Source organism: Microcebus murinus, chromosome 14, assembly GCF_040939455.1.
Source record: "Microcebus murinus isolate Inina chromosome 14, M.murinus_Inina_mat1.0, whole genome shotgun sequence".
Taxonomy (NCBI): domain Eukaryota; kingdom Metazoa; phylum Chordata; class Mammalia; order Primates; family Cheirogaleidae; genus Microcebus; species Microcebus murinus.
This window is the reverse complement of record NC_134117.1, coordinates 21,770,050-21,795,922: the sequence shown is the minus strand read 5'-3', so window position 1 is coordinate 21,795,922 and position 25,873 is coordinate 21,770,050. Positions and strand designations below refer to the sequence as shown.

Sequence of the window (25,873 nt, the reverse complement as noted above, 5' to 3'; positions counted from 1 at the left end):
CACTGCATTCTAGCCTGGGTGACAGCAAGACCCCATCTTTAAAACAAGGGCATAGGAGGCAGATTTTGAGCCAAGCCTATTAGAAATCCTTGATGAAAAACTCCTTGGGTGAATCTGCAGAGGTTCTAGTGATAAGAATGATGATGATGGTAATGAACATTTGTTGTCTTTCAATATTTTCACCCACATTATCTCACTGCTGGAGTTTTGATTATGTTGATGAGAATATACTTTAAATTAACAAAGGGCACTAGGAATGCATTTCTGTAGAAAGAGGCCAAAGTAGTTTACCTTGGAAATTGCAAGGAAGTGGGACTGTTAATAACAGTGGATTTTGCCATGCTAGTAATTAGTTTCTCTTTGCCAAAGACTTGAGAATCGAACTTTACCCTCTAAGAATAGCCTTGTTTCTTCCATTGGTACTCAGTGATCAATTAGCCATTCTTTGTCAAGCAACTACTGTTGATAGTTTCTGTAGGATACAAAGAAGTATAAAAAGTATTCCCAGCCCTAGGGAGATTTCTAATTGGATGACAAAAATTTGACCAAAGATAGAAGGAAATTAAGAAATTCTGGATAGGTAATTTAGAGCAGTGATTCTTAACGTACGATCCTGAGGCCAAAAACATAAGCATCAGCTGGACCTTCACTAGACATATGAATACTTAGGCACCCCAGATATACTAATAAGAAGCCCTGAGGGCTATCTATGTTTCACAAGTCTGCTAGGTGATTCTGTTGTAGATATTGGAGAACTTCTGGTCTAGAAATAACAACAGGACCATTTGAGCTTCTGCAGAAAGAGAACTCAGTATTTCCAGAAGAACCACAGAGGACTCTCTGAAACAAGTAGCACCTGATTTGGGAATCATATTATCCTTTCAAAGATGCTCCATGCCTTTGCGTCCTGCACCTTACCCATGTCTTGAGTTTTTATCTTCAATTACTATATGAACCACTTTTTTCCCCAAAAAAAGATACTACAAGTATAAGGAGTATGCTGCACCTACTTTGATTGGTAATAGGCTCCTTAACTTTAGAGGATTATTTGCAACAGATGAGAAACTTTTATCTGGGAACTTCATATTATTATTGTAGTTGTTATTAATTAGAAGCAGTCTGGGCTTTCTCTTTTCCCAGTTCATAATCAAGTGGACCTTCTCAGTGTTTATCACCCCAAAGCAATGAACATGGTTTGTTATGATGGTCACTTTTATGAACATGGTTTGTTATGATGGTCACTTTGATTTCTCTGTTGGATTCTCACTTCCACAGATCTCATTGTGAATTCTAACATCTGTTCCATGGGTATTTATGAAAAAGGAATAGAAGTACTTTAATATGAATTAGTCTTTATTTTATCTCCAGCTTGTTTTCCTATATTTCTGCCATTTCTTCAGCTTTCATAAGCTCTAATTAAGAAGAGCAACGAAAGAATGTGATAGTGAATAGAATTAGGGAAGCCAGATCTATGTAAAAGAGTGACCATGTGCCCCACAGGAGTAGGGGGCCCATGCCCACAGTGAACTTTATTCTTCCTAGAACTGAGAATGGATGGAAAGATGGGAGTATGTTATGTCTGAAAGTTGCTAAGAGGTTTTACCCTACTGGTCTTATTTGGGGCCAGTAAAGAAGAGCAAAGCTCATAATAGGAATAGGGTTTAAGTGATAAAAATTTTGCATCTGGCATGTGAAAGTGACCTCATGGGAGAGCAGACTAGCACAGTCTGGAGTGAAAATATGAGTGTATGGATTTAGAGTTTGGAGAAGGACCTGTAAAACACAATGTAAAGAAGTCTGGGTAAGAAGCCAAAGAAATGTAGATGAAAGGAATGTACTTGCCAAGATGGCAAAAGAGAATCTGAAATAATCCATAAGTTCTGATTGAGCACCTATTCTTGTGTTCAGTCCCCAAATAAGCACTCTGAGATCAGAAGTGGATACCTCAAAGAGTTGGGAGGACCAGCAACATGGACATCCTTAGAGGCTGTGCACATGGATTGTGGTCGCATCCTGTTCAGTGGGAAATGATCAAGCCTGAGCTTGATGTTCCACACTTACTTGCATCCCTTGTTAGAAAGCTCTCTCCCACTTTGTAAACTTTCACACTTCTATATTTGGTTATATTTTACATTCAAGACATCTCCCTAGAATGCCCACTTGTTATTCTTCCCTCCCTGCCCTTTCCTAAGTCATGTCCAGGGTAACTAGCCATAGTTCTTACACCACTTTTTGAATAGATAGGTGAAACTTGGTCTTAAATCAGATTGTCATCTGTATTAGTTTCCTTTGGCTGTTGTCACAAGTTACCACAAATTGGATGGCTTCACAGAACAGACATTTCTTCTTTCATAGTTCTGGAGTTCAGGATCCAAAATCAAAATGTCAGCAGGGCTGTGCTCCTTTGGGGCTTGAGGGGAGAATTTGTTCTTTGCTTCATCCATCTACCAGTAGTTCCAGGTGTACTTTGGTCTGTGGCTGCGTAACTCTAGTTTTTGCCTCTGTCTTCACATGGCATTTCCCTTGCCATGCCCCTCATCTTTGCGTATCTCTTATAACTGTACTTGTCTTTGCATTTAGGGCCCCTCTGACAATCCAGGAAGATCTCATCTTGAGATCCTTGACTGACTTACATCTGCAAAGACCCTTTTTTCAAATAAGGCTACCTTCACAGTTCCAGGGAATAGTCTTTTGGGAACTGGGAACTGTTTTGAATAATCTGATAAAATATATGTTATATATCTATAGATAAATACATATGTGCCAATAAACACACATTTTTATTTAAAATTTAAGAAGATTTAAACTCCACTGCCACCACCAAAGCTCAAACATGTCCTGTAGATTGAGATACTTAGTTTATATCCTTCTTGAATGGTAACTTCCAAAACTAACCACAATTGTCCTTGGTGATCTCATTAATGGATAAAAGACCAGATATTGCCTCTTTTGTCCTAAATAATTCTGTTAATGCATTTCAAGATCACCTTAAATTTATATCTCTCTAAAGTGTTCACTCATATTGATCCTATTGTATATGGAAACTCTTAAGCTGCTGCTACAGCCACTACTATTATTATTTAACCTGAGCAGTACCAAGTCCCATTTCTTTAATCCAATACTTATGTAATTACCAGGAGGAGGATCTGACATTTGTCTCTGTTATGTCATATCTTATTAAATTCAGCCTATCTCTTCAATCTGTCAAGACCTTGTTGGGTCCTGATTCTGCTACTGAGCATATTGACTGTTCCCTCCAGTATTTTGTCATCAGAAAATTAAGTTTCCATTGATGACCATTATTTTCATGTCTTCAAGTAATTAATAAAAATGATGAACAAGAAAGAGCAGATAACAGAACCTTGCAGCTGAGTGCTCACACCTCCCTCCTGGTTGATTTTAATGCCTTAATTAGGTACTCTTCAGCCACATAATTTACTAGCTCCTAGCTATTTTTTCATCTTCTCTTCAAGTCTGCTATGGCCAGCCCCATCAATGCCTTGCTTATATCCAGGTAAATCATGTGTCTCATATTTCCCTCTTCTGTCTGCCCAGTAATTTTTTCATAGTAAGGAATGGGTTTAATCTGACCTGATGCATTTTGTGATCCATGAAATATCTATAAACTATTTAGAATAGGCCAAAGTGTTTGGTTTAGCATCACGAACATCCTGCTACTTGGAATAATCCAATCAGGGAAGACTTACTGGAGGAAGTGACATTGGAATCTGGGAACTGATAGGCTGCATAGAGATAGGAGAAGATATTTGTCAAGGTCTTCTCTCACTGTTTTTGTTTTTGTATTTGTTTTTGTTTTTTTTGTCTTGATGAGTTTATCAACTTAACTCTCCTGTCTTCAAACAAGTGAAAATTTTTGATAAGAGATAGCTGTTTTGTTAGAGATTTAAAATAGACTGATGTGACCTCTGTATGAAATGAAATCAGAGCTAGAACTTTTAAGTTGCATGATCTACAAAACAAATTTTTTCAGTCCCTCCTCCTCACATAAGCATGCTTTTCTTTCAGATGGCAGAAGGAAATGTCCTGTGAGGAGAGTTAGTTTCTTAGATGTCTCTAGAAGAGTACCTGAACTTGGGCAGAAGAAAATCCAGGGCTGCCAGTTTGATTAAGTCTTGCTGAAATGGAAGCCATCCAATTTCTTGAAAGACTTCTGTTGTTTTAAGTTCACACCATGGTTGGTCTCCCTTTATACACCACTGTGATAGATGTCTTGCATTGTAATTGCAAGACATGTAGCTCGAGTGAAGTATGGATGATCAGTCTTTTTTTTTTTTTTTTCTATTTTTCTAGAAGCAATTGATCATTCATATTTATAGGGCTATCAACTGCTGGGACTTTGAAAAGGTCAGTATTGATTATCTAAGTCATGCAGATTGCGTGCTTCTTTACTACACATAAATATGAGTTCCTTCTATGAGACTGCTGTGATATTTTAGGGAGGGAGAAGGAGATTAGGTATTCATTTGAATTAAACAGTAGGAATTTCAACTAAAACACTTAAATTCAATAAAGATTTTGCAACTGGCAGGATCATACTTTAGATTAGCTAATCTGCTCATCCAACACACATATACACAATCCACTTTATGGATGAGGAAACTGAGTCCCTGCCAGTGGACATGTGTGGGTGAAATGCCAGTGCTTGCATTAAGGAGAAATGGAAAGGCGTGTCAACATATGAACAATGGTTTTACATGGGTGGTGGATTTGGGACTGTTGGGTGTTAAATGTTTCCTTTTGCAATAAAAATAATTGGTTGATTTTAAACCCGCTGTGAATGACATGCCAATTAACTGAGTCGTGTGAACAGTGGACTCGCTTTGGAAGAACAATTAGGGTGCAGACTGCGCTGACTGTCTATCTGGTCCCCTGTCTTTGTACATGAGTAACTGACTGTGGGGCCTTCTCCACTTGTCATTTCCATCCCTTCCCTAAACACTTAGAGTTTTTGGCCACTTCAGCCTCCGCTCTGAATGGCAGTTGGTGAAAGTGGACTACAAGTCTATCTTCAGCCGGCGCTGCACCAAGGAGGACTACCAGACCTGGCACCTGCTCAACCAGGTACCCCCAGGGTTGGGGAGTGCTGGCTTCTATGAAGAGGAGCTCATGCAAGCCCATTTGGTCTTGCCTAAGCCTTCCTGGTTGGGGGAGGAAGGTGGTGGGCCACCTTAAGATAAGGGTGTGGATTTAGGGAAAGGGTGGGACACATCCAGGTCCAGCAGGGATGGGTGATATTTTGGGGCTATTTCACACCCTGGGATCCTATCTACTCATTGAGGTCACTGAGCTGCCTGGGCAAGAGGGTCTGATGGTAACCTGGGATTTTGGCTCTGTCTTTGAGAAATGAGCACCAGACAGCTACAAGGGCCTCTGATGATTTGCTCCTCTTACCTGCCAGTATAGGGGATTTCTTAGACCAGCCTGAAGTAAGGGCCCCAGAACCTTGGGGACAGGGCTACTAAGAGAGGGTGGGGTGGGTGGGTCTAGCGATGGCAGATATTTATTGCTGTGCAGCATAGACAGGCTTTGACACTCTCCAGCGCCATTGGGTCCTGTTAATTTATACCACCTTCTTCTACTCTTTTTGTCCTTGACTAGAAATTAAGGCTTAGGCATGGTTGTTTATCATAGAGAAGGAACATTTTGGGTCCACTTCAATTTTCCTCTGAAGATGATGTGAAAAACATGCCAGTGTGGGCTCCTTTCCACTAGAATTGCTACTGAGGCCATTTGGGCAATTGCCTGGTGGTCTGTGAGGCTGCCTGGAGGCTTTGCATTCTCTATGGAGGTGGAGAAGAAACAGAAGCACGTAGACATCTCTGGCTGTGGTGGGTGGAGGGGTGGGAGTGGGCCAACCTCCCTTAATCTTCCTTTTCGGTAGTAGTAAAATATTAGTATCTTTATTCATGAAACTCCTGGGTCTGGAGCATTACTGGGAATGAGACTGCTATGCAGAGTGCCTGAAGGAGAATGAAAAGGATAATGCTTCTTGTGGAGAGGCCGGTTTATTTCACCGCCTTTGTGTTTTTCTGTCTCTCACTGTGGACTTTCTCTCTAAGGGAGAGCCTTGCGTCATGGGAGAAAGGAAAATCTTCAAGAAGCGTAAGCCAGGAGCGCAGTGTGCCCTGGGCAGAGACTACTCGGGGTCCGTGGTCTCAGAACCCTGCGTCTGTGCCGACTGGGACTTCGAGTGGTGAGTCCTTCGGCATTTCCTCACCAGTTCCCATTGGGTGTCTGTCTGTTTGTGGGGCGGAGGTGAAGATGGTGTTTGGAGAGGAAGGCATGACCCAGAGGCGGGAGGTGTATCTGCTGGCCTGTGGACCCAACCATCCCACTTCCTGGGCCAGGTGGGAGGACAGGCAGGGGAATTTTCTCAGGAAGATCACTGCTCTATCAGAGCCGCATTTCCATGGGGCTTCTCCTCATCTTCAGTGAGCAGCTATGTTGGAAAGTACTGGGAAGGAAAGAGCTTAGAGAGCTCTTGCCTTGGACAATTACCTTGACAGACCACTCAAATTGTGCTCTTCCATGCGAACACTCTCTCTTGTTACCATTTCCTTTCTTTTCCTTCTAATGACAATGATAAAGAACAACTTTAAATCTCACCTACAGCCAATGACTCCCAAATCTGCAAATATTTTCATCCAGCCCTGGCCTCCCTCTCTTCTTGGTTAGAGACATATGTGTCCACCAGTCTGCTCAGGGCTCATCTCCTCTTGCTTTGCTAACAGATATATCAAACTTAATGTGGCCAAACCAGAGCTCTCTTTCAATTCCCCCCACTGGAAGCAGTTCCTGGCCCAGTTTTTCCAACCGCAGTAAGACACACAGCCATGCTAGTTGCTAAAGAGAGCATGGTTTCTCCTTTTCTCTCAACCTCAGATCCAGGCCATCAATCAGTCTTTGCAGCTCCTACCTCCAAAACACATTCTAACTCAAAGCACTCCTTCCCATCTCCACAACCATGTGAGTCACTCCAAGAGCCTAACTCTCTACCTCCACCCTTGCCAACCTAAAATCTATTCCTCTCATAACAACTAAATGTTTATTTTATTTCAAAACTCAAATGAGATCTTATCATTACTATGTTTAAAATACTCCAATGTCTTCTCCTCTCCTTAAAATAGACTCCAGTCCTCTCTCCTTGGCTTGTGCCATTGTAGGCAACTTCGCCCCACACTACCTTTGTGGCTGAAGTCCTTATTCCTCTTTCCTCATTCATTGTATTGCAGTCACACGACCATGTCCTGGACCTTAATGAATCCAGGCTCATTCATAGCAGAGGGAACAGCAAGTGCAAGAATTTCTTCCAAATCTCAGCATGGCTGGCACCTTTGAATCACTCATGTCTCAGCAAAAATATCAGCTTCTCAGAAATGCCTCCTGAGACCACCTAATCTCACCCACACTCCGGCACTCTCTAGCACATTACTGTTTTATTGTCTGCTTAGTATTAATCACCATGCGAAATGATCATGTTTTCAATTGTTTTCTTACCACCCATCTTTCCCCAGTAGAATGTGAGAGGTGAATGCAAGAGTGAACATTTGATAAGCAGTCCTAGCAAGTTGCTGAATGTGGTTTCTTTTGGGTGGGTCAAACACCTCCCAGATTGTGGGGATGGCTGCATATTCCTCTGATCCCAGCTGAATTCTTTCTCTGCATCCCAGTCAAAAGCTAAAGTTCAGTTTGATTAATTTTGTAGCTCATCTCAGGTTAAAAGACAAAGTGAAGGGCTCAGGCATCAGCCTATCAAGTTGGGAGGGGAAGGGCAACGGCAGAGCTCCGTTTGGGCTTTTTTGGTGTTGAAGAGCAGAAGTAAGTCCATATGGGCACAGAGCTACTGTCGCTAAACAAAAGCCTCCATCCTTCCTTCCTCACTTCCTCCAGCTGGTTTCTTGATCTTGATTTGCATAAGAAGCCATCCTTTGTTTCCCACTTTCTACCAGGAGCAAGACTGCAAGCCAGCAGGGGACTAGGATGGCTCCCTACCTACTCTTTATCCCTGAACTCATCCCTAGGCAAGCTTGGCTTCAGTGAGATTCATTAAAGTGGGATATACTAAGTGTAAATTTCAATTTGAATAGCAGGATCCTTTCTGTGGCAATTTTGAGCCTTTGTGAACAAAGGATATTTTCACACTTGGGAAAAATAATTTTCAATTATTAACTGCCACCCAGCAAAATAGTCATAGCTGTGAGTACGGTAAGCCCTTCAGAATTATGGCTTGTGACATACTGATGTCAACCTCATTATTGAGAATGTGAATTTCAGGCTTCGTTGTGTCCTTCTGTGAACTGACCCCATTGAGACATACTGCCTTTCACTATATCATGCTGTGTATTCCCCTGCGTCTCTCTGGGCCATAAAAGACCCTTACCCATTGTTGGAAGGCATCACAAGTGAGAAGAATCAAGAACTATAACATAAATATTTTTTTCTTCAGTAATTCCATTAAGAGTTACTGGTCTGGACAAAAATTCCAGCACCTATATTCATAGTTTTTGACCTTTGGAAATGTTCTTAATCTCTGTGACTTCACCTCCTCAGCTGCAAAGTAAAAAACATATATAAAAAAAAAAAATATATATATATATATATATAGTATCCCATTGGGTCCTAGGGAAGAATAATGTATTAATAAATGAAGTAATATACATAATTAATATAGATGAGACATTTATCCTAGTGGTGTACAATGCAGGCATACAACATTTGGTAGCCGTTGCTGCCACTGCTGTTGTCAATCTTGTACCCCAGGGTTAAGCGGTCCCCGTTGTATTTGTAGCAAGTTAAACCAGAGCTTATACATCCACATAGCATTGTCTTTAAAGCAGTGCCTTTTGGTATTATCCATTTATTCAATTCTGGTGGCATTACTTAAAGTATTTCTGAATTCTTTGGGACCTGCTCTCAGAATCTATCCATAATAGAGCATGGTGGGGAGAAGGAGCCCTTGTGAGGCTTTCTGTGGTTCTCACACTTGCACTGGTAGAGGTGCCATGTGGACCCAAGACCCTGTAAGGTCAGGAACTTCACTGTTGCCATTTTAATGAGAAGGAAATGAACTTCCTGGATCTAAGTTATTTGACCAAGGTTATGTAACTCAGAGAGAGTGAACTGGGGTTCAGATGTGGTTCTAGCTAAACCCCATGGTTTGTCCTCTACACCATGCCATTTCTCAGGAAATCAAACGAGTCTTTATTATTTTAGATTTACTTTGTGTTTCCAAAAAAAATAGAGTTTCCAAGTTTAGTTCCTCTAAAATTAAAACCCCTCTCCAAATTACCTAGGTTTACTGCTGTCGATGAAATTTAACATAGAATGTCCATTAACTCTAAAACAACTTCAAATTGACATAGTTTTGACCATTGGTACTAGAATTGCAATAGGTATATGGTCTCCAAAAAGACTTTATAGAATTTTTTTTGCATATATAAGGTATTTCTATAGGCAACCCAACCTTGAATTAAAAAGAAGATAGAAGAGCCACTTAGGTCTAAGGTAGGGTTGACAAGCAGAAAAGCCTTGATGTTGGGTTAGTCATCATGATCTGAGAACAACAACAAAGTCATGTGGCCTAAAAAGTTTTTTTTATTCTTTTATTTTTTACCCACTACTGAGTAAAAGAGAAGCAGTTTTTTGATTTATAAAATTTCTGGGTTATTTACAGTGATCTGTGGAGGCAATAGGAATGGATATTTGAAATTGCCTTTGTTTTTAAGTCAACTTTTACAAGCACTTTTACAAGCTTTTGGTTAAATAATAGTTTTCTCCACCAAATATAGTTTGTTGATTTGCTTGTCTTTAATGCTAATGCCAGAAATCAGTATATGGCAGCAGTATCACAGCCTTGTCTCCTTCTCAGTGCTCCTCCCTGCCAGGAAGTGTTATTAGATAAGGAATCTGAAATGCCCTTCTCAGTTAGTATAAGTGATTATCATGCATATTCCATTTAGGTGTTTCCCTGAGCATATGGGGCATGGCAAGGTTCAAGTCTCAGAGACAGCAGGGAGAGGGTATAACCTAGTGTAATCAGTTGGGGGTGGGGTGTGGAGGCTGGGAAGGTTGGGTTAAATGTCTTCACATGGGCAGAAGAATTGAGGAAGTGCAACCTGTGCTCACGTAGGGGAAGGTATTTTCCACCTCTGTTCCTCCTTTGCTAGAAAATAGGAGGTTTTTATAGATTCTCAGAAGCATTTATTTGTAGAGCGGCATTAGCTTTCACAGCTTTCACCAGAGCAGGTATCAGTAATAAGTATGAATTTTGCATAAATATTGATATTTCAACTTAAGAGCCTCATAAATCTTTCCAGCCTCATGCTTACTCTAGAAAGCCGCTTTGCAGCAACCTCCATCATGGTGCTCGTGAGGGGCCAGCAACAAATCCTTACTGAGAATGAAAGTTGTCAGATGTTAGCAGGTAATCAGAAAAGGGAGGGTCAGGGGTCAACTCTGAAGTCACATGAGGCCTCCTGGGAAGGAGTTAGCCCTCTGGGAGACCCAAATATGTCTGTTTGTTCAGGGAGAAAGCAGATTGCACCAGAGGTTAAGCTCAGTAGTTCTCTTCCCTCACTCATTCACCAGCTACTCCCTCACCAATACCTTTTACTGAGCACCTGCTATGTGCCAGTGTTTTATCAAGTCTTTTAGATGAACTAATTATCTTAGTCTTTTCAACCAACTCCTGGAAGGAGAGTCTGTTATTATAGGTGCTTGGTAGTAAAGAAATGGAAACACAGAGAGGTTCAGTAATTCACTTAAGGTCATAATTTTCTGACTCCAAAGCATGAGTCTTAGCATGTGTTAGTGGCTACCTCCCATATCCAGTGTGGTGTCGAATTCACAGAGCAAGTTTATGAAGTGGTGACGTAGAAGACAGAGGCGAAGAGATTTGGGGGTTCCATGGCACACACATTCAGGTGTGTCTGAAATCCATTCAGCCTTTAGAATTCTGCATATGGAGTATAAACAAACATGGTTTTTTTTGCTATCATGGGCAAGTCAAAGTATAAACAAGACTATAAACACATATAAAAAAGAGTTATTGCACTAAAAAAGGCATAAAAGAAAATAATAAACAGTATAATTAAATGCTGAATTTTATGGCCTAGAACTATGCTGTCCATTATGGTAGCCTAGTTACATGCGGTTATTTGCATTAAAATGAAATGAAATTAAAAGTTGAGTTCCTTCGTTGCACTGGCTAGTGGTGGCCATATTAAGCAGCATAGATATAAAATATTTCCATTCTTCTGGAAAGTTCTATTGGACGGTACTGGTTCTGACTGTATGTACTGGAGACGGTCAGAACAAAAGGTCACTGAAGACTGAAGTAATCATGGAAGGCTTCTAGCAGGAAGTGGTCGTGGGACTGTGTAGACTTCCTACCAAGTAAAGCCCCTTGGTCCCCCAAAGGTTCACTGAAAAATCGCTGACATGAGGCAAATCGATTGATAGGAGAAAAGGCATACAAATTTACTTAATGTGTGTACATGGCAGCCTTCAGAGTAAAGACCCATAGACACAGGGGAAATTGTCCATTTTTATGCTTAGGTTCAACAAAGTATGGACAACCATGTAGAAATATGATTGGACAAAACAGGTATGATGTGATGGTAATGGACTGAGTGGGGGAACCCAGCAAGGTCCATGTGTTTAGATTCTTTCTGGCCTCTCTGAGCAGCGTTGCTTCTTTCTGGGCATGGGACAGGGCCCCGTCTAGAACGGGGATCTTAGGACCTACAGTCAAGCAAGGCAGGCCAAATAATTTTTTTATGGCCAGTTTTTTCACAGAATGATTTTAGATTTTATGGCTGATTTTTGGAAAAGGGGTTCTGGCTTTTGTGACCTGCCCTGGGGAAGAGGGGATTCTAGTTTCTATGGCTAGCTTTGGGGGAGAATGGGTCTGAGAGGCAGGAGGTAAGGAGAGGTCAGAGAAAAACTTTGGCTTCTGAGGCCTTCATTTTGGGGTACTGTTTTCGGAGCCCCAACATAGTTGTCTATCTCTCTTTATGACCGTATTTAGACTTATCCCTTAGCTAAGTGATGACAATGTTAAATATTAATCCATTGTTTTAGTTGTGGTGGCTGCTTCCGTTTGTTGACTACTCACTCAGTGCCTACCAATAGCTTCTATCTGCCTGATCCCAAACCCACCCTGCTCTCCTGCCTCCTAAAATGGGACAGACAGAGGCACTTGTCAATCACTAGTCCTGGAATCTCAGCTGTGCATAGTCTGAGAGTGGGGCAGCCCTTGCAGCTGGTGTAGAAGAGACCATGACTTTTTAGTTGGCTCCAAGAGTCTCAGAACATCATTCCTGAGAAGGGGTCCCTTCTTGATGATTAAATGGGTGCCCCATGGGATTTCATGAATGCCCAGTAGGGATCAGGAGTCTCCATCCTCTCATCATCCGTCACCATCAGCTGCGTACAATCTTTAGAAAGTCATTTCTCCTCTTTTTGTTTTTCCTTCCAGTCTATTAACTGAGGGGATTGGACTCAGTTAGGAACAGAAGTACCTGTGCCTATTCTGACATGCAGAGGCTTTTTGATTTCTGAACTATCTTGTCTATTCTTCCTTTAGAATCTAAGGCTTTTCCCTGGATGGGATTTGGAAGACATACGGGTTTCTGAAAATAAGTTTTCCCCTAAACTTTTAGAAGTTCTAAAGCTTTTATAGTCAAGAAAGACACAGAGGTGACTTATTTCTGGAAGGAAACTGCTTATGTGTTTGCAGAATCTGTGGCAGCATACTTCCCTGAGGCAAATCAAACTTTCTGGTGCCAAACCTCACAATTCAACAGCAAAACACCTTTCTCCAGGAAGCTGGAGCAGCAGCTGGAGTTGCTTGTTTGTCTAAATCATGCAGACTCCAGAGCTAGGAGGGAGGTTGGGATAGATTTTAATATACATTTAGCAGAAATTAATGAAGAAGTCCACAGCTTGGGGGCAGCCAGTTTCTGTTAATGTTGTTAAATATTAACGAGGTACTTTTACTCTTTGGGGCAAAGCCACATGCCTGATGCACCTTTTGAAATTACTGCATCACTAACAGGGAGCAGAGCTGAACAGAACTACTGGATATGGTTACATTTAGCAAAGCACATTAAGACAATTCTCTCATTCCTAAAGCTGCCTAAGAGAGCACCATTCCTACATAGATTACCAATATTTCCTAGGCTTAGCAGGCCACTCAATGGGATTCACCTCATAAAGCAATAAAGCAATGAGGGGATTTTCCAGAGTTAGTGCAGACATAACACAGCCCAATGTTTTTGAAGATAAATAATGCTTAGAAGGAAGATATTCAGAGGTGTGCTGGTAAATATTTAACTACCAGCTCTTTGGAATAAATAATAAATAAGCCTTGATTAGTAATATTTGCTGATTGCTGTACATAGCCCCACCCTGGCAGATTTCAAGCTACAAACATGACATTGGTGAAATGTAGAACTGGGAAGAAATATCGATAGATAGTGGCACAACATTATATAATATTCCCACCATACACATACATGGAGACACAAAACCTTAAAAGCATAGATAATATAATAATGAAATAATATTTACATATAAGTATTGTATATAGTATATGTTATATATAACATATATTACATATCATAATAAAATTATTAAGGATTTATGTGTTTTTAGAATTTATTACATTTTAATATAATTTATATAATTGAAATTTTATATAATTTAATTTTAATAGTGACTTTGCTTAACAGCCTTTAATTAAGATTGAGAAACTTCTGAAATCTTAACAGTCAGCTCTCATGGGCTGTTACAAGCTGGCACAACACTTACTTAGTCCATAGGAACTGTCAGGCTGGGAGATGTCCAGTAGTTGATCAGAAGGCTGGGCAAAAGATTTTCTTGGCAGAAATGTTTCTTTCTGCTTCCTCTCTTCCAGTTTTGTTTAAACACGGCCATATGAAGCAGATCTTGGGTTCCACCTTTCTAGGTGGTGATACAGGACTCCAGTCACACTCCTCAGGTGTCTGTTGAGCACCTGGGGACACTCCCTGTGGATCACACTGGGACATCAGTTGTGGGAGCCCAGTCTTCCTGCAGAGATAGACATAGGGCAATGGGATAATGAGTTCAATTGTTTGTTAATGTAATTGGAATACTCAGTCAATGAATATTTATTAAACCCCTGCAATGTCCTAGGTCCTGTTCTGGACTCTATATTGAAAAACAGCAACAACAAAGATCTCTGCTCTTCTTTAGCTTACATTTACAGTTTCTGACATGTTTTGGCCCCAAAGATTTTGTCTGGGGAACCAGGGATGGCTGTCATATGACCTAGATAATAATAAGTAGGAAACCATCAGATATTGACAAAGGTGGAGTGCTTCAAGCCCAGGGAATAACATATAAGAAGATAAAGAGGGTGAGAGGGTTGGTTAGGTCTGTGCAGCTAAGGGTTTAGTGGAGTAAGATGGGGGAGAAGTTGAGGAGGGGCCAAACTGGGAACATAATGTCTATATTCTCACTAATCACTAATGTCTATATTCTTACTTTACTGTACTGTTTAGTGCTCTGTGGCATAATATGTCATTCTGTTATTTCACTGGGTTTGGGTATGTTGTCTCTCTCTCTCCTCCAAAGACTGAAAGCCCCGTAAGGACAGGGATTGCCATTCTTCTTTTACAGACCAAGACACATATTGAGTGATAAATAAACATGGAATTAAATATATATTCCTACCCCTAATTCATGCCTATCCTAGATACACATACACATAATTTGCCTCCGTTTTCACTGGACTTTCACAAAATCTTGACTCAAAGAATATGGAAGTGAAAAGGAAAGGATGGGTGGGTACTGAGAAAGAGACTTCCCTTGCTGCTTTATGTTTCACTAACACTCAGTGGATTAACATTCAAACGTGCACGTTATTCTGCCCACTCTGTGGGTTTTAGGAAACTTTCGGATGCTTAACTTAGAAGCATGAATTCTTCGGCCAACTGAAGTCACCCTCAATGACCTCTGGTGGGTGAAAGGGCAGTAATCACTGTTGGCTACTTCATTGCTCTTCTGCTCCAACATTTACACACCTGAGAGCCTTAGAAACTCTGAGAAGTAAGGATACACTTTGGACTTCAGATGGGAGCCTCCTCTCCTACACTGGTCTGTTACTTCCTCGTTTTGCCATGGGAAGGAAAGCAGAAGGAAATCATACCTGACTTTCTTTCTTCATTTTATTACGGTTGGGATTTTACAAAAAAATAAAAATAAAAAATAAAAACACGGAAAAGAGTTGCAGTGTCACTTTATTTTATTTTTAGGAAAATAGTAGCCTGGGTTTTAGTCAGGAAAAGCTTGAATGGCTGTATGTGTATGCGCAAGTGTGTGTATGTGTGTGTGTATCTTTGAGAGCGTGAGTTTGCAAGAAAAATAAAAATAGAATCTATGAAGTCAGTTTTTGAGCAAAATATATTGAATCATTGTACAGAAATTTATCTTGACCTTTAAAATCATCCTCTTGGTTGTCACCTCCTTATTCTACTGTGACCCAAATGTGCTTTTAAATTTATTGCCTCCTCCACACTGGTACTACCAAGCCAGTGTACCCACTACATTATTTATATCAATACCTTTTTAAACCTAGAATTTCGATTTTCTAATCCACTATTTCTTTTTCTTTTGATTGGACTCCAAATGACTTGGGATTATTTCTAAATCTAGAAGCCCATTCTCAACATGTGAATATTTGCCCTCGTTAGGGATATTTAAAACGATGGGTTGTACGGTTGTGGATGGCCATAGGGTTATGTGTGTATGTTTGCATGTGTCTGTGGATACCTTAGCATTTGTGCATATGTGCCATTATGTGATCTTCACTTTCCTGGCAGTGACTATGGCTATGAGAGACATGGGGAGAGCCAGTGTGTCCCCGCTTTCTGGTACAATCCAGCATCCCTATCAAAAGACTGCAGCCTTGGTCAAAGCTACCTTAACAGCACTGGGTAAGTAAAACAACTAAAGGAACTCAACTCACTGTTTTTCTGATTCCCTAAGTTAGGATAGAAGGCAATGCATTGCTATGGACGAAGGTGGAGTGTAGATAGAGTGTGTTTATGACAAATGGCTTTTGGGTGAAACTGAGGAGTTCTTCAGCTGAGTATGTTTTTTGGGAGCATCAGAAGAGATTTCTCATCACTCAGATTTTGATACCTTTTCCATTTACCCCTGTTTTTTTATTTTAGACCTTCTATTCTGGAAATAGAGGTAGCCTTATTTCTTGGGCCTCAAGTGAAATAAATTAATGCAAGTGATATGCAGATATTACAGTGCTCTCTAGTGACAGACAAACTGGAGCTCTCATACATACACTGGTGCTGAGAACTTAAAATGAAAATTTAAAAGTTCCATCCGAGAAACTCCTCAAATGAAAAGGTCAAGGCACATTTTCAGTAATTCTTAAATTATGTGTGTGTTTCTCTCTTTGTTCATGGATTAGTTCCTCTCTCCGAGGCTCGAGGCTCGGATGAAGTTTCCTTGGAGATGCATTGTCTTTCCCTTTCCTGTGCTGCCTCTACGACCCAGAACAGCTTTGGCAGGTGGATGGGTGGTCTAAGACAGCACTTCTTAAATTCCAATGTGCTGATGTATCACCTGGGGATCTTGTTAAGACAAGATCAGCTTCTGATTTGGGAAATCTGGTTGAAACTCTTCATTTCTAATGAGCTCCTACATGATGTCAAAATTGCTGGTCCCTAGACCACTCTTTGAGTAGTGAGGGGCTAAGTTTTTCTGGATGCCTATCTTAACTCTTCCAGTGGGTTTTCTGTCATCTGAAGCAAGATTTTCACCTTCTTGGTACTTTTATCTTACCTGGTTGCAACATAGTGGTATGTACCATCTACCCAAGGGAAGCAGAGGGTGGAAGCCAGGATGGAAAAGGAGTGTTGAGTGGTCTGAGCTAATCTGAAAAACATGAGTTTTTTTAAGCCAAATATTTGGTTTTTGGAGGGCTATTTCTGGCCCCTGAGCGGGGACTTAAGAATTTTTGATGTTATGTTATTGTAGGAGTCTGGTTCAGGGATTTCAGTCATTCAAATGGCAGATCCAGAAGCATGAACTTAAAAAGATGTGGTGTCAGAGAACAAAGTGCCAGGAAGCTTGAGGAAGGGGAACATAATGGGCACAAGTGATCAGCTGGGCCACCAGATTCCCAGCCAGAGAACACCCGGGATATAATTGGAAAGGAATTGAGTTAGGATGTCTCATGTGGTATGTATCCGATCTTAAACAACTTAGGCATACCAAAACCTCAAATAACCAACAGAATAAGTCAGGAAGATGAAAAGGAAAGGCTATTCATTGGCTGTTTCCAAAGGCTACACTACAGATGTCTACCAATTCCTACAGCTTGCTTAAATGTTGGCTTATATTACAAACCATCAACCAGACTGAGTTGATGAGTAGTAACATAGGTCGATTGAGGTTGAAGAAGAAGAGCGGATGATATCAAGTTTGCATTAGGACATGGTACACACCAAAATTAGCTATCATCAGTAAAAACACTCTCATGACTAAAGGTCAGTGAGAAAGAAAAAATTGATTACAAATGCTTGATTATCTAGACCAGTGATGACCAAATGAACTATAAAATAGCTACATATGTAATTTTGAATTTTTCAGTAGTCACATTAAAAATGTAAAAAAATAAGATAACATTAATTTCAATAATAAATCCTATTTAACCCAATATATTCAAAATTATAACCATTTATCATGTCAAATTTACTACATTTCAAGTTCTCAGTAGCCAAAAGTGGAGCTCCTATACTGGCTACCATATGAACAAGTGGCTACCATATTGGACAGCACCACTGTAGATCTATTATGAGCTCAATAGTTAAAATATTGTATAGCTGCAAGAGGATAGATCATAATTTCATCTGAGGCAACAACTACATACAACATTTGCTTAACATCCACCTGGGATCTCTGGGTGGAGGTGTAGGGTAGGTTGTTCAGCAGTCCGGGGACCCAGGGAAGTGTCAGGTATAATGGCAGACTAATTTCACTCAAGAAGCATTCAAATTTCTCTGCTTTTGAGACCACCAGAAGAAGACAACATAAACGGACTGGTTAATTACTCTTGACATAGAGGGTGAATGAAGACAAGATATGATCATGTTGATGGTGATGATAGTAGCGGTGGCTCATTCATTGTATGTGGATTTACTAGAACATTGATTTTAGTACAGCCTTACAGATGGTAATGTCCATTATGCATTCTACAGGTCAGTGTTAGAGGCAGACTCTTGGCTTGAATTTACCTGCTTGGGTTGGTGAGCAAAGTAGATGACATGACATCATTTTACACGATGATGTCCTGTCACAGAAGGTCACAGTGCTTTGTCGAGCAGTTTTCCTATGCTGACCTACTGTATCAAGTGATTTTACTTAGTGGGATTGAATAGGACTTTCAACCTTGTGCTTCTTATTTGGCATTTGCATTGAGCGGGAAGTAAAATATTAGCAAGGAGAAAAAAATGTGCTATAAAATAGCCCTGTGGCTCCAGAGTAAGGGCTATTAGGCATTAGGGAAAGGAATGATGTCCTGGAGGTGGAGGGAAGACAGAAAGAGGCCTGATTATTCAGGGTTAGAAGTCTTATTTCCTGGCTGCCTTCTGGTATAGAGAAACCTGGAGAAGCCTCAGGGACATAGAAACAGGCCCCTCCCTCACAGGTAGAAACACCTGCTTTTCCCATTTTCCTAGTTCAGTGTGTCTGCCTCCTCTTTTGTTGTGTGAGAGTCAGATATTGATTTTTCTTGGCTGGCTTAGACACTGATCCGATCTGTGGCTCACCAGGTAGGATCAATAATAATGTTTAAGGAGCTACTCTCCCTGAGATGGAGGGATAGCAGTTGCTCAGCATTTGCTCAGCTTCGCAAATGGCTGTCTGCTTTGAGACTCAGCTTTTAGGTGCAGCTGTGTGAATTACCTGCCTTGCTCCCGCATTCTCTTTCTAACGTACACACACACACACTCAGTCCACTCAACACAAACCACACCACCTTCAGTTGTCAATTCTCCTTAGGTACCGCCGGATTGTGTCCAACAACTGCACGGACGGGCTGCGGGAGAAGTACACCGCCAAGGCCCAGGTGTGCCCCGGCAAAGCCCCGCGGGGCCTCCACGTGGTGACGACCGATGGGCGCCTGGTGGCAGAGCAGGGGCATAATGCAACCTTCATCATCCTCATGGAGGAGGTAGGTGCCCACCTGGGTCTCTGAGGTCAGAACTCACAAGCAGGCCAATGCCTCTTCCCAGAAAGGAAAGAAAAAAAAAACCCATATCCCCACAAGCCCCTGAACCACGGTACATGGCAAGAAGCCGAGATGCTGGGGGAGAAGACAGACAGGGGTGGAAGGGGGCTGCGGTATTTACAGGCTCCCCTCCCTCCATCCCACAATCAAGACCCGGTCTGCAGTGGGGGCCCACGTGCTTCTGGATATACTGAGCATGCACATATACTGAACATGCACATCTGAATATACTCTTCAGGGTTCCCCTTTAGAGTCTGCTTTGCTGAGGGAATGTTTATTACCCTAAGCCTGTAAACTGTAAACTTTGCCAGAAGAAGGATATTCAAATTTTATCTGTTGCCTTTAGGAGCCTTGTTTGCTTTTTTCTAACCCTTAATCCCACTGATCAGAAAAGCCCACAAAGCTATTAAAGGGTCTTGAAAGTATGAGTTTGAGGTTGGGGGAGATTATTGAAATCCTTTAAACTTATCTTTATAAAGAATGTCATTAGTTGCCTTTCCATCAGCTAGATGCTCCATTAGTTCACTTTTTAGTGTCTCCTGCAATCTGGGCAGTAAAATCAGACTGCATGCATTCATTCCAAGACAGAAATAGCTCTGTTGTCTGCTTCTTGTTCCCTGTATGAACTGTTGAATTTCTTTCCAAACCAGGGGTGTTTCAGGCACTCCTTGCTGAGGTGGTAGAGCAAGAAGGCTTGCCTGACAAAGCCTTCTAAATTTATATGCATATTGCTCTGTGCACTTGAGATCTTGGAAAGAGAGTGAAGCAGGCCAGGAGTCCTTTTGTCTTTTTTTCTCTCTCTTTTTTTTTAAACAAGTATGAGCACTTCAGAAACCTTTAAAGTCAGGACCACACTGGACAGGATGGTGAAGGTTCCTTATCCTGGGTTGACAGATGTCTCAGCCTTCACACACACCAGGTGCTTGAATTAAAGGACTTTAAGATTCAGAGGAGGTCATTATCACATTTCCACTAGGGAGTTTCCAGGACCAGAGCTATAAAAGCCTTCTCTTGAATGGATGTGAAGAGCCATGATCTTATCCATTTGAATTGCCTCCAGTTCATTTCCACTTTAATTTATATTCATAAACTCAAGGATAGTTGGCATTGTGTGGGGGCAAGAGAGCACCTATCAATATTTCATTCACATCTGGGCTGCCATGGGGGAAGAGGTGGAAAGTGAAACTGTGATCGATGCACGTTCACTGGGCAGAAGGATTGGCTCATAATTCCAAAATGATGTATTTCCCTCTTTATTTCATCCTCCTTTGTTTATGAACACAGCGATCCTATTCTTCTTCATGCAGGATCTTTAGTCTGGAGTCAGATTCATTGTATTTATCCAAAGTGTCAGCCCAGTAAATTGGGTGGTTGGGGCAGCAGAAAGGATGAGGTTTAGCATCGGCCTTTAAGAAGCTAAGTTGGTTTGGGAGGGTAAGATGTGCTCACCTGAACCACTGACATCATGTCATCAGGCAGCACACAGAGAGCTCTTGCCCTTCTAACAGGCAGAGATACCTATGAGCTGGGATGATCAGAAGAGGCTTCAGAGAAGATGGGGCTTAGTTAGGCTTAGGGAAGTCCAAGGGCAGACAAGAGAATAGAGATATAATTTTGGATAGTATGCAGCATTCATCCATAACATGAGAATAATCATCCTATTTCACATTGTTATTTTGAAGGTAGCATCATATAATATGTGTTGAATGATTAGCACAGCTATTAGAGCATAATAAATACTTAAAAATAGTAACAATTATAGCTATGGCATTGTGGTTAAAGCATTAGTATTGAAACTTGGGTCCAAAACTTGGTTTTCCACTACTCACTATGAGATTTTGGTCTGACTGCTTATTAATAATTTATTTGTGCCCCTATTTTACAAATGTGGACAGTAATACTTTCTACAATATGGAGTTGGGAAGAGATTATTTGCATGGTACTAATTTTAAAAACTCTGTACATATTAGCTGTCACTATTTTTCCTGTTATTATGACACAGAAGAAGAGGTAAACCATGTATGTGAGTAAGTCAGGGAAGCCCTTGGCTTACCCACTTCAGGGCTTTATAGAATCTCTATCTTACCCACTATTGCCAGTATGCAAGCAACTCAGGTTGCCCTGAGCTTGGGCATACAGGAACAATAGGTCTATAGTGCCCAGCAGGTATCAGATCAGAGTTTGATGATTGTGTTGGAGCCCCCTGGGAAAGACTGTAGGTCCTCAGGGGGTGATGCTGAAGCCATAGGAGGAAGCATCAGATAGGAGTCAGGAGGGACCAGGTGAATCGCCCCAAATGATATTCCCTCTTGCAGGGTGATCTCCAAAGGACAAACATCCAGCTTGACTTTGGGGATGGGGTTGCCGTGTCCTATGCTACCTTCAGCCCCATCGAGGACGGCATCAAGCACGTGTATAAGAATGCGGGGATCTTCCAGGTGACAGCCTATGCAGAGAACAGCCTTGGCTCAGACACAGCTGTCCTCTTCCTGCATGTGGTTTGTAAGTAGCATGAGCTACACTCCTTCTTCCTTTCCTCCCAGTTGGTAACTGCCTCTGTTTAGACCTCCTGGAATTCAGAGCTGAGGACAAGGTTCAGTGTGTCTACTGCAATGACCCAAATCAATGATTGAGATGTGTACTCAAATCTGTGTTTCAAAGTTTTATGATACTGAAATAGATGGATTGTTTTGAAAGTTTGGATAACACATTACCAGCCAGCCCCTCTACACCACCCTGTCCCGATGTAAATATGCACATGTGCATGCATGCAGGTAAAAGTCTCTTCCCTTTATTTGGGAAAATCTTGAAAATATAAAAAGTGGAAACCCATCTGGTCAGTGGTCTCAGGGTGATTTTCAATCTGTTATGAGTGAAGGCAGCACAAATCAAAGTAAACTTTTTATCTCTGTTGGATGAGCCAAAGAAGGATAACAAAATACATTTAGAATTTTTTTTAACATAGAACTAACACACAAAAAATTAATTCTTACATACAAGGTTACTGCAAGTTCATTCTGTTTTAACAATTCTAGGAATGCTCCAAATTTTTTTTGTTGTCCTAGAGTCTTTCATTGCCATTAGCTGTTGCTTAGCACAAACTAAAACAACAAAGTTCCAAAATAGTTTGTTTGTGCTGGATGTATTTTCTGTATTATCTATCCTGGGATTTGGCTCATGTAACTGAAACTTAAATGTTGTGGTTTTAAGATGTTGGGTCAAGGAAGTGTTGTTGTGGAGCTGGTATTCGTTTTCCACACCTTTGTTAGTGATACTCCTGGGTCTAAGGACATATGTGGTTCTTACTTATATACCCCACAATGGTTTTCAGGTAATATGTACATATAGTGAAAATCATAAGTTCTGAAGAAGTCTAAGTCAATACAAGGAGCACTTTTTATATTAATGATTCAAGGATAGCATAAACTCCTTTGTAAACATCCTGCACCCAAGAGGTTCCTGGCAAACACTAAGCTAGCCAGTCTCCTAGCTCTGCAGTCACAGTACAAGTACAGGGACCAACAGTGATAAGGGAAGTGTCAGGGAGGAGACCTGGATTATAGATCAAGTATGCCCATAAAAATGCCAGTCTATGTGACCATGATATAAATTATTTCTTCTCTGGGTCTTCCGAACTCCAATTTTAAAATGGTTTAATTCTGACTGTTCCTTTGTCTCATAGTGCTTTTGTAATAATAAATAGGAAGCACACATAAAACACCCAGTCATTCACTGATTTATCCAACAAATATTTGTAGAGGTCTTAATATGTGCAAGGCACTCTGCCAGCCTCTGAGGAGGCAACAACACAGGTATGGTCCTGCCCTTTCTGAGTCTACCTTCTGGTGGGGAAGGGAAGGTGCTGCTGAAAATGGACCATAAATAGGCAAAGTTGTAATAACAACAACACATGAACTATAATTATTCTGTGCCAGAGCAGAAGCCCAGGTGGGTGGTATGCAAGGTGTCCATGAGCCTGGGCTGTAGGGCAAGGGAGACCTGCTTTGTATTATAATGTTTCTTCATTAGATGTCTCATATTGTTCAACTTTCTTAGCCTTTATAAAGCTCCAATTCCTCATCTTTAATACTTAGCTAATAGGGAGGCTGTGAGAGTCAAATTGGATAATATGTGTGTGCGTGTGTGTGTACGCGTGTGTGTGTGGGGGTATGCCTGTGTGTGTGCATGTGTGTGTATTGGATGTCCCCAAGACCAACACGAGGTTTGGTGATGCACAAGGCAGACTCACAGGGCTCAGCACACAGTTTCACTCATCACTGTGATTTACTACAGTGAAAGGATACAGAGCAAACTCAGCAGAAGGAAAAGGCTCAGAGGGCAAAGTCCAGAGGAAACCAGGCACAAGCTTCCAAGAGTTCTCTCCCCGTTGATTCACATAGGCCATGCTATAACTTGTGTGGTAGGCACCCTCTGCCTGGCATATACCAAATTCCCAGTGGAAAGTACGTGTTCAGAATAAACCACACTGTTTGTAAAAATAGTGGAGGCAGAGTGATGCACACTTACCAGTTAACTGTTGACTGGGAGCACTCTCAGAGCCAAGTTCCCAGATACCATACTTGCATGCAGTCCTCCCTAAGGATAGCAATTTCAGGTCTATGTTATTTTTCTGCACAGCATGAGAATGCTGCTTAGCACCCAGCTTGGCACATGATGAATGTTACCTGTAATTATAGTAATTACTACGTACTTCCTTATTAACTTTCTGCCTGACGCTTTTGCCACATTTAAAAATAAAGACAAAGAAAGAAATGAACTTTATATTTCTCTATTCCAAGTGCCTGACCCACCCATATTTCTGATTCTGCCAAGAGTGGGTCTTGCCTTCAGGGTGTGAAGACTGATGTATCTTAGTGGCAAAAACAAACAAACAAAAAAAAAAACACAACAGCAAGGAACAGGTTTATACTGTGGGTTATGTGCATGAAAGAGGAAATGTTCCTTGAAACTTTTATCATGCTCATAATTCCCTGCAAATCAATCATGGCTGCATTTACCAGACAGTTATTATAGTGGAAACTGCTCTTGGCCTTACCTTGGGCCATTAGCTAACAAAAGTAGTTGTTAGCTGCCCATAATAACCAATCTCGCACAGATTATTAGACTTTTATCAAAAGGGGCACTATTTGACAGGGAGGATTTTAGGAGCTTGTTGTGCTCCCTCCTGAATTCCTTTGCTTTTCTTCTCTTCTCGCCAATGCTTGGTTTGTCCCCATACTGAAGCCCGAGGCTGCTGGCCCAGGATCTTTGCCCTAAAAAGCTGTTACAAGGTGGTGTTTCTGAAGATTATTTTTAACGAAACATGCCTGACCTGAAGCTGGTATAAATGTGACCATGTATGATGCCGTTTCAATTCATGAAAGCCCCATCCTCTTATGTTTTGCATGAGTTTATGGAGAAGGAGTTCTTTGTTTTAACTTCATGGGCATCCGAGCAGCCGCCAATGTCAGCTCTGGCTGAGCCAAGGCCCCTGAGTGACAGAAAGCTCAGAAGAATTTCCAGGGCCACAAGCAGTGGCTGCATCAATGCTTAATGGTGGAAGAGCCCAGCGTTCCCATGAGGTGGCTAGGGGAATGGGCTTTGTGCTTTTTATGGGATAGTGGTAAGAATGAAAGCAATGGCTTTGAGGGGGAAAGGCGCCCCTTTCCTAGCTGGGGAAGAATGAGAGAGCTGAATCTGGACATGGAGAAAGAGTCTGAGGTGTCTGTGTAAGAAACAAGGTTTCTCATCTTCCTCCTAGGACATGGACCAGCCAGGGACTCCTTCCCATGGCCTCTTTCTCTCCCCCCTTGATCAGCAAAACACAGACAATAAAGGCACATAGATTAGTTAAGCTCCTAAAAATGTGTAAAGAAAGCAATGGAAACAGCCATTATTTTCTGACACGTTATTTTTTATTCTTCTCAACAAATCATACAAAAGTAATAATGCACATTTCCATTTTTAAAACAAACCTTTAGCCAAATGTACATCTGAAGTAATAAGGTTGAAATTATTTTCTGGAAGAAATCTTGAGGTGGGGTTATATCAGGGGTTAGGGCAGAGAGCTTTAGGCAGGGGGCATTTTTAGGCTTTAGACACAAAGATTCTTAAACACCTATATTAAATAGCTGTTCGAGAAAATGCAATCTGTCCTGGCTGGTCTCCCCACCCAAATAACAGTCCCTGTCTAAACATTTTCTCCTTCAATGTAAAATTACCTGTGACATAGAACATGCCCAGTGAGACCAGGAGAATGCACACTGTGCTCAGAGGGGCTTCTGCCCAATGATAGAGACAGTGCTAGAGGGTTGGGGATAGTGGTAGAAATAACGCCAACCTATAATTAATTATACAGTGCTTTTAACAACCATACAGCACTTTCATATGTTCTCATTACTATAAGGAAGGCAGGGCACGTGTTCTCCTTTATTTTTAAGACAGATCAAGAGTCTGTGTACAAACAAGACTCTGTAAAATAGAGGAAAAGATCAAGCAGGTAAATTTGTGCCAGAGTTGAAATAAGAAACATCCATCTGTTTTCTTCCCTTTAAA

At 41.2% G+C, this 25,873-nt stretch overlaps 1 protein-coding gene across 1 annotated transcript in view; it reads left to right on the top strand.

The window, feature by feature from the left end:
* The window catches only part of SORCS3 (sortilin related VPS10 domain containing receptor 3), a 566,209-nt gene that overhangs the window by 506,243 nt on the left and 34,093 nt on the right, over positions 1-25,873 (top strand). The window contains exons 15-19 of the mRNA XM_012770778.2: positions 4,965-5,082; positions 6,081-6,214; positions 15,888-16,001; positions 19,090-19,261; positions 21,634-21,820. Of these exons, the coding sequence (XP_012626232.1) occupies positions 4,965-5,082; positions 6,081-6,214; positions 15,888-16,001; positions 19,090-19,261; positions 21,634-21,820 (725 nt within the window). The remainder of the gene's footprint in view (positions 1-4,964; positions 5,083-6,080; positions 6,215-15,887; positions 16,002-19,089; positions 19,262-21,633; positions 21,821-25,873) is intronic.